Source organism: Myotis daubentonii, chromosome 9 (assembly GCF_963259705.1).
Source record: "Myotis daubentonii chromosome 9, mMyoDau2.1, whole genome shotgun sequence".
Classification (NCBI taxonomy): Eukaryota; Metazoa; Chordata; class Mammalia; order Chiroptera; family Vespertilionidae; genus Myotis; species Myotis daubentonii.
This window is the reverse complement of record NC_081848.1, coordinates 41,796,969-41,808,987: the sequence shown is the minus strand read 5'-3', so window position 1 is coordinate 41,808,987 and position 12,019 is coordinate 41,796,969. Positions and strand designations below refer to the sequence as shown.

The following is a 12,019-nucleotide window of genomic DNA, read 5'->3' as shown; positions in this document are numbered from 1 at the left end:
AAGGTGGTTTGCTTAGGCAGGAAGGACTATAACTCCCAGAGTGCACCTGTGCGGTTGCCAGGAGCAACCAAGGAATGCAGACTAACAGCCCGGCTAGAGTCAGGGCTATTGAGGACTGCGGACCAGCCAGCCATGGGCCAGGATTATTACGCTATACTCCATGTCACTCGCAATGCAGAGGATGCCCAGATCAAGAAGGCGTAAGTTGGGACAGGAGCTGGGTTATATGCTGGGGCAGGCCCCATCTTCTCTTTCAAATTGATCTTTCCTGCACAGCTTTGGGCAAGCGAAGTAAACCTTGTTTCTTCTCTTGCTCCTTGCACACTTAATAGCCTGGCTTTGGGCTGCGTCAGGGTTCCCAGTCCATCATCCTTTACCCTCCATGCCCTGTCTTCCCCTCTTAGGTGCCCTGGTTTTCCTAACTATGAAATGGGGACAAAGGAGACATTTGAATTTTTTTAAAAATATATTTTATTGATTTTTTACAGAGAGAAAGAGAGAGGGATAGAGAGTTAGAAACATCGATGAGAGAGAAACATCCATCAGCTGCCTCCTGCACACCCCCCACTGGGGATGTGCCCGCAACCAAGGTACATGCCCTTGACCGGAATCGAACCTGGGACCCTTGAGTCCGCAGGCCGACGCTCCATCCGCTGAGCCAAACTGGTCAGGGCTTGAATTTTATTCTGAATATTATGGAGAACTAAAGGATTGAGAACAGAAGAGTGATCTGGCCAGAAGGATGTGTTACAAGTTTTACTTTGGCTGTCACATGGGTTTTACTGTTGAATAAACTGCATCAAGTTTGGGGGGTGTTATGGTCTATTTCTAAGAACGTCTAGGACAGGAGTTAGCACATTTTTCTGAAAAAAAAAAACTTGGACAAATAATTATTAAGCAATTACTTAATGGGTTAGGAGATATAAGCATGACTCAGATGCAGCTTAATTTTGTGGGTGAATACAGATGTTGAATAAGTCACAAATGTGATGAGTGTTACAAAAGGGGAAGTGCTGGGTGCTGTGGAAGCTTATACTGGAAGGAGAGAGACCCCTTCAGAGGATGTAATGATAAGGCAAAAGCTGAAGCGTGAAGTCGGGCAGGGGTCTGTCCAGAGGAGAGAGAATGGGCTTGACAATTACTTGGTTAATTAGAGGGTAAAAAAAGGACGGAATCTAGGATAATTCGATCAATTAAGGTTGGGTAGTGATACTACTACATTTATTGAATTGTATAGGTGTTATTCTGAGAACCTTCCATCATTATTTCACTTAATCATCCTACAACCCTGGGAGGCAGGTGCCATTATTATCCCAAGGTCACATGCCTAGGAAACAGCAGAGCCAGCACTCAGACACCAGGCCTGCTATAGTTGCCTACCGTGGGCCAGGTCCATTAGGCATCTAAGTGACGTAAGTGGAGAGAGGCTACAGTATGGCTGGAGAAACAAGACACAAACTCATGAAACAAAGAACAATTCAGGACAATGTGTCATGTCACCCACTGTTTGGAGCAGCTCACTGGCCTTTGGGGCCCGTCTAGGGACATATCATGCGGAGGGAGGGCAGTTGGAATCCAGAACGATGAGCCCAACTTAAGCATTGGAAACATTTAGGTCTGAGTCCAGGTTCTCCTACCTGCTAGCTGGGTGACATGGGCAAATTACTTAACCTCTCTGAGCTTCAGTTCTCCCATCTCTCCTCCCCTTCTTACCATGGTATTAAAATGGGATTATATGAGATAATGAACATGAATATGCCAGCAATCATTTGCATCTGAAACCATGTATTTAGTGATTAAAAGAACTGCATATGTTTCAAACAACGGCGCTTAAACCTTCTCCCCTGCAACAGCTCTTAAGGGATGAGTCACATGTATAACACACTCTCCCACAGGAGTACCTAGATTTTGCCACGACCCCCCAATTTAAACTTATATAACAATGATTCATAATCAGTCACCAGTGAACGTTTTCAGTGTCACTCATTCACTGTGGGTTGCCACAGCAGCACTGTGACTCCACCCCGTCTCCCACTCAGGAAAGCAGGTGAATGAGAGGAGGTGATACTACTCCGGAGATCATTTTAAAGCCACTCACATTTACATGAAAAACTGAACTCTTCTCAAATCTCTTTACTCTTACTCACTGATAGAATTTACTTGCAAATCTCCTCAGAACTGACTGCAACGTCTGTCATGGAGAGGGCTGCTTTAGAAGTCTCAGAAGGGTCGTGACAATTATCTTTAAGTCTCTCGAGGTAGACAGAGCAGATTCTCTGCACGGCCTCCAAGGGCTGAGCCAGGACCCTCATGGATGAAGAGGTAGGGTCCCAGGACAGCAAACCCAGCTCAGTAAGAGTTACTGTTCCTATAATTCGGAGCCGTCTCAGATTATAGGCAACAGCAACTGGAGACGGTGAAAGCACCTGACCTGCGCAAGTGCCGCTCTGTACCAGGCCCTTCGACACCTTATTTTATCTGCTCTTCCCAAGAGGCCTGTGTGTCCGTTCAGACACCAAGACAGGATTAGAGGTGTAAAAAAATGTATTGGGGAAACACTTGGGGTGAAGGGGGAGCAGGACTGTGTAGGTTTGACACCTGTGGAAGGAGAGAGGGAAGGAAGGTTTGGGGAAGGAAGGCTGCAGCCTGGTCTGCAGAAAACCTCAGCCAGGCTGATGGGGAGGCCTCAAGCAGCAGAGGTTGTGTGATGAGGAGCCCTGTGTCCTTCAGGGTTGGGCCAGCACTAATATCCCCAGCATCTTTATTCATTGGCTGGGAGCATCTGGGGCTGAGGGGGGGCGGAGGGGGGTATAGGATAAGCACAAAGACCCAGGGTAGGGGCAGCTGCTGGGCTGTCAGTCAGCTGTGCTCCCTACACTGGGTTCTCTTCAAGGGGGTCTGAACAGTGTGCTTCCCTGGCCACCGCACCCTGATTTACAGCTGGGCGCACCAAAGCTCTAAGAGGCCCCCAGGCAATAGAAAGCTGAGCCAGGTCTGCTATGACTTGTTCTAACCCTCCCTCCTCTAGGTACCGGAAACTTGCCCTTAAGAACCACCCACTGAAGTCCATGGAGCCAGCCTCAGTGGAGATATTCAAGCAAATAGCGGAGGCCTACGACGTGCTGAGCGACCGTGAGTGACTGGGGCTGAGCCTGGAGGAGTGACTCCAGGACATCTCCTCTGCCCCACCTCGCCATTAAGATCATTCCTTAAGTTTCTGAATGTTGGGCTTTCTGAGGAGCCTCAGCATACAGTAAGCAGGATCTAAATAAACTAAGAGAGAAGAGAATGAAGAATTGCCTTTCGCCCTAACTGGTTTGGCTCAGTGGATAGAGCGTCAGCCTGCGGACTGAAGGGTCCCAGATTCGATTCTGGTCAAGGGCATGTGCCTTGGTTGCGGGCACATCCCCAGTGGGGAGTGTGCAGGAGGCAGCTGATCGATGTTTCTCTCTCATCGATGTTTCTAACTCTCTATCCCTCTCCCTTCCTCTCTGTAAAAAAATCAATAAAATATATTTTTAAAAAAGAAAAAAAAGAATTGCCTTTCTCAGGAGACACAAGCTAAGGTGGAGGATGTGGCATGGAGAACCCCCAGAATCAGCTGATGAGCTCACCCGGTCTCATCAGAGGAAGAGGTGGGGCAGGACTCCCCACATCCCCCACACCCGACTGTCCCTTACAGGGATGGAGAGAGCTCGATGCTTGCTGCCAAGGAAAGAAGGCCAAGGCTGAGGCCCAGGTTATCCTTCCCAGATTTACTAAGTAGCTAAGTCTCCATTTCCCTGAGTACAGCATAAAAGGGCAGAGAGCGCCCAGCTGGCATGGCTCAGTGGTTGAGCATCAGCCTATGAACTAGGAGGTCATGGTTCAATTCCCAGTCAGGACATACACCTAGCTTGTAGGCTCAATCCCCAGTAGGATTCTCTCTCATCATTGATGCTTCTATCTCTCTCTCACTCCCTCTCCCTTCCTCTCTGAAATCAGTAAAAATAAAAAAATAAAAAATAAATTATATATATATATATATATATATATATATATATATATATATATATATATTTTTTTTTTTTTAAAAGGGCAGAGAGAGGCCAGTAATTAGGACGTTTTTCTCCTATGGAAACCAGAAGAGTGGAGGAAGTGATTTCCCACACCTGCCTGGGGCATTGCCCACATGGGTTTCCCAAAGCACTTGTCCGGGAGACTGTACTCAGGGATATTGTGCAGGAGAATGGACTGATCACTAAGGTTTTTCCAGCCCAGAGTTTTCAGGAATTTAGACCCTAGGGTTTCAAAGCTCTAGAATTTGGGAGCTCTGGAATTAGTAGATTCTGAAATGTCGAGGTTCTAGGATTATTTTTACTTTACAGATGAGATAGCAGTTATGATGGATTAAACTAAATCCCAGAGGGATAGCCTGACCCTTAGTTTTCCTGTTTCTACTCCAATCCCCACCCCTCCTCAGCAAAACGTAGTCTTTCCCATCTCTTCTCTGGAGGAGGGCATACCCAGATCCACCACAATGAAATTAAACCCCTAACTAGAAATATGGATGCTTTCATCCTAGGTTCTTCCCCATATCCTCCTCCTCCTCAGCCTTCTAGCTACCTTAGCCCCCAAGACTCTGCCTCCTTCTCAACGTGGCATATATCCACAGCTGTGAAGAGGAGCGTCTATGACAAGTTTGGAGAAGAGGGTCTGAAGGGCGGGATTCCTCTGGAGTTTGGGTCCGAGACCCCTTGGGCAACGGGTTATGTCTTCCATGGCAACGCTGAAAAGGTTTTCCATGAGTTCTTCGGAGGAAACAACCCCTTTAGTGGTAAGAGGTTCTACCTATCCCCTTGCCTTGGACATAGCTGTAAAGATGCTTTTCTTTGAGTAGTTTTTTTTTCCCTTTTACATATATATGTACCGTGGTAAAGAAATAATTTATTGAAGAATAAATTACAGCCTTCCCGTCCTTTCCCAGAAGCAGCCACTCACAGTTAACATTTTATGTATTATCCCAGAGATTGTCTATGCATTTCTGAGCATAGTTTTATTTTTACATAAACCTTTTATTTTATTAAGAAAGTGGGCCCACATTGTACACACAGTTTTTTTTCCACTTGTCTTATTATAAATTATATACAGATTTACTTTATTCATTTCTACGGCTGCATAAGATTTCATTGCACAGGTGTGTGTGTTGGTCAGATGACTCCATGGATGGATGGGTGGATGATCACAGGTCCCAGGTCTCAGACAGATGGACAAAGAGTTGATTTCTGAGGCTCAGAATCACCTTGCAAGGAGTTAACCTTCAAACCTGTCTTCCAGGCTCCAGTTCTGCAACTCAAGAGAGTAGATTTTCACTGCCTGGCTCGCCCAGCCCCTTCTTCCTGTCTATACCATAGCCTTTCTGCATTTCAAAAGTTCTCTCTACCTCTTTTCTTTTTAAAAAAAAATTATTTATTGTCTAAAGTTTTACATATGTCTCCTTTTTTCCCGCTTGACCCCCCCCACACACACACACACCTACCTCTTTTCCATGTTACTATGATAAGTGGGCTACAGCCTACTGCCCCTTCACCTCAGATACCCCTCCCACTGTGCATTGCCTTCACCTATCTGCCAAAGAAACCTGAGTTTATAATAAACTCCCTGTAAGACTGGGAAAAGCAAGAGACTTGGATTCAGATGGCCTGTTTCAAATCCATGTGCTGCCACTTATGAGCTCTGTAATCCTGGGCAAATCTCTTCATCTCTCCGAAACCTCAGCTTCCTCACTATAATAGTCCTGTGGCTATAATAGTCCATTGCTCACAGTTGTGGGGAAAGGAAGTCAGGAAAAGGGGGGGTGTCCAAAGTGGGGGATGAAGCAATGGGGAGTGACAAGGGATGACAATCATTGGATCTGCAATTGAGGACAGTTTCTTGGCCCAAGTCTGGTCTTCAAGATGGAAATCGGATGCTAAGTATTACCAGCACCCGATTTCCTTGGGAACTGAAGAGGAGGGGTAGGGGAAGTTCTATCAACCCAAGCCTCTAGACACAATTCCTCTTACTCCTCTCCCCACCTCCTGCAGAGTTTTTTGATGCAGAAGGACAAGAGGTGGATTTGAACTTTGGGGGGCTCCGGGGTCGAGGGGTCAAGAAACAGGACCTCCCAATAGAAAGAGACCTCTACCTATCCCTGGAGGACTTATTTTTTGGCTGCACCAAGAAAATCAAGATCTCCCGCAGGGTGAGTACTTGGCTTGTTCCTACATGGAGCCATCAACTGTCCCCTCCAACCCTAACAGTCACCCTGACTCTAGAGAGACCTCAGGTTGGTCTCTGATGGAATTCTGCAGTCTTAGACTCGGAGACCTAGGATTGCAGAATACTAGAATCTGGAGTTTGGAAGGGATAAGTGAGGCCTGACTCTTTCCTCGTGTAGGAATTCCTTCTGCAACATTTCTCACTGGGAGAGGATCTTTCCCTTCTCAGTTCAGCCACATCCCCATGGGCTCTGAAAGGGAGGAGCTAAAACTGTGACTTCTGCCCTCTGGATGTTACCAGACCATACCCTTAGGATTTCATCTGGGGTATGATCCATGAGTCAGAAAGAGCAGTGTGGGAATTAAGGGTGGGCTGGGAGTCAGTCCCTGAGGGGACTGGTTGAGGAATTCTTGGCCCAGCCCCGTGCTAGCACAGGAACAAAGTCCCCTCAAACTTTTCCCAGCAGAGTAGATGCCAACTGTGGTCATGCTTTCCACAGATGGCACCATTTGGGCATGCGATTGGGGAATGGATGGGTGACAGAGGGGAGTGCTTCAGCGGATGCTCAGCTATGTTGAGCTCTGTGTCATCCTCTGGGGTGGGAGAGAGGAGTTAAGTACATGTTCACTGTGCATTGTTAGTGGCCAGGGCCACATGATTTCTAGGGCCAGAGTGGTTTGATCCACTCATGGTGACTGCTTGGCATCTGAGGTCCTGGCCCCATAAATGCCCGTCATCCTGGAATCCTAAGTTCCTGTTCTGGTGGAATGGGGTGGGAGTGGCAATGGCTCAAGGCAGGTTCTCCCCATTGCTAGAGGATTGAGCTCCAGCACAGATCCTTCGGCATTTCTTTCACCTTGGGAAATCCTGACCAATTCTCCTCCCACCATCCCACTGCAGGTGCTGAACGAGGATGGGTATTCCTCTACCATCAAGGACAAGATCCTCACAATTGATGTGAAGCCTGGTTGGAGGCAAGGCACACGGATCACCTTTGAGAAGGAAGGTGACCAGGTGAGAAGGAAGGAAGCTGATTAAGGTCAGTTCCAGGAGCAGTTACCTGGGCTCAGGTGGTGGGAAGACAGGGTGGGGGGCAAGGAGGCAATCCTTTTTTCTGCTCCTGTGAACCCTGGTCTGGCAGGGAGAGCCGTCTGCAGAGTGGGTGAGATGATCCCTAATGTTCCATGGGACAGAGCCTCACAACGCCCCTGTGAGTGGGCAGCTTAGGGCTTCTCTCCATTTTGCAGTGGGAAACTGGGGCCCAGAGAGGGGAGGCCCTTGTCCAAGGCAAGAGCACTGAGCTTAAAAGAGAACCCAGTCTTAACTCTAGTGCTTGAATTTCTTCAGTGTTTCTCTGAGTAAAATCCAACTATAGGAACTACTCAGAAAGCACTTATTAATAATTTTATTTTTTAAAATATGTTTTATTGATTTTTAACAGAGAGGAAGGGAGAGAGATAGAGAGTCAGAAACATCGATGAGAGAGAAACATCGATCAGCTGCCTCCCGCACATCCCCGACTGGGGAAGTGCCCGCAACCCAGGCACATGCCCCTGACCGGAATCGAACCCGGGACCCTTCAGTCCGCAGGCTGACGCTCCATCCACTGAGCCAAACCGGTTTCAGCAATAATTTTAAATACTTATTTAAATAAAAATATAAAATTACTGTCCAAGACAATGGATGGTATCTTCAGAGCTGAGGGAGATTAACTTCTCTGCTGGTACTTCTCCCTCCCTTTCTCACCTATAAAACATTTATTTCCAAAAAAAAACCTCTTCTAGACCCAACTCTAATGTTCCCCGCTGGGCAACCTTCCCACTTGGGTCAGCACCTGCCTGAGCTCCTGCTCTTGGGTTCCCTTTGTCAGTGTTGAACATGCTGAGGATTCACTCTGGACTGGAGCTCTTGGGGGTAGGGGCAGGTCGGATTCCTCTGTCCCAGGGCGCAAAAGAGACCTCAGGAGAATTTTGGTGACTTGGTGAAGTTTGGCAGGACAGAGACTTTGTAGAACACCCAGCTCAGTGTTCCACCCACCATCTAAGGAAACCTGTCTCCCTTCAGCTGAGTGCATCTATTTGGGCATGCTCAGTAGAGGAGAAAGAATGGGTTGGGAGCACAGATTCATCAGGGAAATTTTCTCAGAGGAGAGGCTATGGAGTCAAACTGTAAGGGCCCATCAAGAATGGTTTAGTCCTAGCCGGTTTGGTTCAATGGATAGAGCATCAGCCAGGACTGAAGGGTCCCAGGTTCGATTCTGGTCAAGGGCATGTACCTCAGTTGAAGGTTCGATCCTCGGCCCTGGTCAGGGCATGTGCAGGAGGCAACTAAAATTGATGTGTCTCTCTCACATCAATGTTTCTCTCTGTGTGTCTCTCCCCCTCCCTTCCACTCTCTCTAAAAGTCAATGGGAACATACCCTCAAGTGAGGACTAACAAAAATAAAAATTAAAAAATTTAAAAGAACAATGGTCTAAACCAGTGGTTCTCAACCTTCTGGCCCTTTAAATATAGTTCCTCATGTTGTGACCCCAACCATAAAATTATTTTCGTTGCTACTTCATAACTGTAATGTTGCTACTGTTATGAATCGTAATGTAACTATCTGATATGCAGGATGGTCTTAGGCGACCCCTGTGAAAGGGTCGTTGGACCGCCAAAGGGGTCGCGACCCACAGGTTGAGAACCGCTGGATCTCATTGTTTTGTTGAAGACCTGGAGACCAGGAGAGTCAGTAACTTGGCCAATTAGTCCTGTCCTCCCTTGTCTGCCCAGGGCCCCAACATCATCCCAGCAGACATCATCTTCATCGTAAAGGAGAAGCTACACCCTCGCTTCCGCAGGGAGAATGACAACCTCATTTTTGTGAACTCCATCCCCTTGGGCAAGGTGAGTGGCTAAAGCGGAACGTTCAGGGCCGGCGGGTCAGAGTGAGCTCCTCCTGCCCGATGGGCGGCCCCGGGCAAGCAGGCCTCCGGAGTGTGGTGAGTGCCACTCGGAATCGTGGCCAGCTTCCCTCCTGAGCGTGAGTGTCCCCTCCACACCCTTACAACCCAAGCAAGAAGCGGCACCAGCCCAGACTGCTTCTCCCCCCCCCCCCCCCCACCTGCCGTCAGTCACTAAGTCCCGTCAAGTCCACCTCCAAGTCCCTCTCCACTTGGTCCACTTCTGTTCATCCCCCCCATCTGGGTCTGAGCAGCAGTCTCTTTGGTGGCCTTCCTGACTCCACCAGCAGTTTCCTCATCTGACCGTGCCACACTCCTGTCTAAACATCTTTGCATGGCACTGGAGGCCCTCTACAATCTGGCCTGGGCTGATCTCATCCCCTGCCCTCCAGCCACCATGCCACTTAGAGCTGCTGCCCATTTGGTACATTTTCACACCTTCATTCTCTTGTTTATTCTGGCCCCTCTGCCTGAAGTGCTATCTACCCACCTTGTCTAACTGGTAAGCTCCTCCTCACCCTTTAAAACCCTCATCAACTGCTACCAGCACAGTGTAACCCTTTTGTTCACTCCAGAATGGTTTGGGAGCGGGGGCTCTCCTTGGCTCCCACCGACCCCTCTACTTCCCTCTATCATAACACATATCAACATCAGTCTTGCCTACCAGACCGAACTCCTTGAGGGCAGGTAATTGTCTGGCTCACTCACCTGTTAGTTCTTGGATATCCCTTTATCTCCTTGAGGCTCAGCTTGGGGCCTGGTACTAAAGAGGATTATAAAGTGCCTTCTAAACAGAATGGCCATGGGGCCCTTCCCTACTCCTGCCTTTGGCCCTAATGCCCCCTAGGCTCTGACCTGCTGCACCGTGGAGGTGAAGACCCTAGATGACCGGCTGCTCAACATCCCCATCAATGACATCATCCAGTGAGTCCATCTGCTTGGGCCTCCATAGGCAGAAGCGCTGGCTTGGGCCTTAGGGGGTAGCATCAGACAGGTTGGCCTAGTGCCGTTGTTGAGGTTGCACTAAGCACAAGGGGGCGAGAGAGGACTAAAATCCCATCGCCACTCTGCCTCTCCGGCCAACGGGGTGCCTTTTTTTAACTTTCACAAAGCCCCTTTAGAGGCCCACAGTGTTAGGCAATCCTTGTTGCCTTCATCTTCCATCCTCCAAAAGCGCTCATTAGAGTTCTGAGTTAACCCCAAGGAGCCCTTTCCACGGAGGGCCTCTGCACGGGAAGCTTTGCTCAGCAGCTCAGCACTCCCCACCAAGCCAGGGGCTACTCACTTGTTTCCCATCTCTAAAATGAGATTCCCGAAATACTCCCAGAGACTCAGTGTAAATGGGCTCTCAGGGAGCGAACTATCTGGAACAAGCCAGCCTCCTCTCCTCCCACCCAGTTCTGGCTGAAGAAAGCTACTGCCCAAGGTGGAAGCTGTAGCGACTGCCCCATGCCTGAGGTGATGTGCGCAGGGGGGGCGGCGGGGGGGCATGGGCTCTGTCCAGATGCTGCTCTGGGGTGCCCTCTCAACTCTCCTCTTTCATCTTCTCTCAGTCCTAAGTACTGCAAGAAGGTGCCAGGTGAGGGGATGCCATTGCCTGAGGACCCCACCAAGAAGGGGGATCTCTTCATCTTCTTTGAAATCCAGTTCCCCACCCGCCTCACACCCCAGAAGAAGCAGATGCTGCGCCAGGCATTGCTGACGTAACTGGTGGGCTGGGGGCTGCAGCAGGGGTCAGAGGAGGCTTGCGGGGGGCCTTACCCCACTTCTACTTCCCACAGCCTCGGGTGCTCAGGGCAGCCAGCCCACTGCACAGGTGTGGCATGAGGATGGGCTGACAAATAAAGATTTATTTGCTATCTTCTAGCTACTACACCTGGGTGTGTGTTGGAGGGACAGAAGCTTCATATAGCCCCTCTTGGGTCCCTGCCCTGACTTTGTGGGTGTGGCTGGGTCCCGAGGGTTCAGAGCCTTTATGTTTCCACTTTGAGAGCCTGGCGCAGTGCTGTGCAGCCTGAGGGTCCCCAGCTCTGCTGATTTCTCAGGACACGTGGTCTTTAAAAAGGGCTCAAGTCTCTAGTGTGATAAGGTCACATTGTACTTGGGAAAACTGAAGTATAAAACACTTGTCTCAGGGCCGTGGCACAGCTGTCATCAGAACCTCAAAGGCCACTTGCCACAGACTCAGCCTGCCCAGAGGCAGCACAAAGGACACAGGCGCTGGAAATGGCTGTTTTCTACCCTGCCAGCCTCAACTCCCTGGCCTGAGCAGCGAGTGGGTCCTGGGCGGCCTTTAGGCATGGTGGCCTTGGAGACCCTTCCTCAGCTATTTGTGAGGACCAGGTCATTGTGTGAAAGTGCTTGGTGAACTTGATTTCAGGCCCAGCACTGTGTCCAAGTGCCCTGCAGGAGTGCCAGCCTCCAGATCCAGTGGAGCCTGTGCAGACCACTTGCCTCATCTGCCTTCATCAGACTGAGGTGGGCACCTCTTCTGAGCCAAGACTCTCCCGAGTCTAGGCTTGGGCTGGGATAGGTCCAATTTTATGACAGGGTAAGTGGCCACTTTTGTGAAGACTTCGGAGGTGGTAGAAAGGGCACCCACATTGTTTGGATTCCACCATTCAAAGCATCATCATTAGCTTAAGGCTCTTCCTCCAATGGGGACTCAGCAGCACTAGTCAGCCATTTGTAACCTATCAGGGAACGGTGGCAGCAGCAGCAGCCCAAGGTGTAGGATCTGGACCTGGGGTCTAGGGAGTACCTCTGCGTAATCATGGCTTTGGAGTCAGATGTGCTGCTTACCAGCTGTGCCCTTAAGAAACTCCTTCCCTTCT

The 12,019-nt window shown here is 49.3% G+C and overlaps 1 protein-coding gene across 1 annotated transcript; it reads left to right on the top strand.

The window, feature by feature from the left end:
- Nucleotides 1–2: 2 nt before the first annotated feature.
- DNAJB13 (DnaJ heat shock protein family (Hsp40) member B13) lies at nucleotides 3–11,044 on the top strand. Its single transcript, XM_059708494.1, has 8 exons — nucleotides 3–200; nucleotides 3,029–3,132; nucleotides 4,655–4,816; nucleotides 6,066–6,223; nucleotides 7,141–7,254; nucleotides 9,016–9,129; nucleotides 10,033–10,109; nucleotides 10,538–11,044. The coding sequence occupies exons 1-8, from the start codon at nucleotides 133–135 to the stop codon at nucleotides 10,890–10,892; spliced, it is 1,152 nt and encodes a 383-aa protein (XP_059564477.1). The 5' UTR covers nucleotides 3–132; the 3' UTR covers nucleotides 10,893–11,044.
- The last annotated feature ends 975 nt before the right edge of the window (nucleotides 11,045–12,019 follow it).

Coding starts and splice junctions, on each gene's coding strand:
- DNAJB13 (XM_059708494.1), top strand. CDS start 133: ATGGGCCAGGATTATTACGCTATACTCCATGTCACTCGCAATGCAGAG. Junction 6,224..7,140: donor AAATCAAGATCTCCCGCAGG/GTGAGTACTTGG, acceptor ATCCCACTGCAG/GTGCTGAACGAGGATGGGTA. Junction 10,110..10,537: donor CCCATCAATGACATCATCCA/GTGAGTCCATCT, acceptor ATGGGCTCTCAG/GGAGCGAACTATCTGGAACA.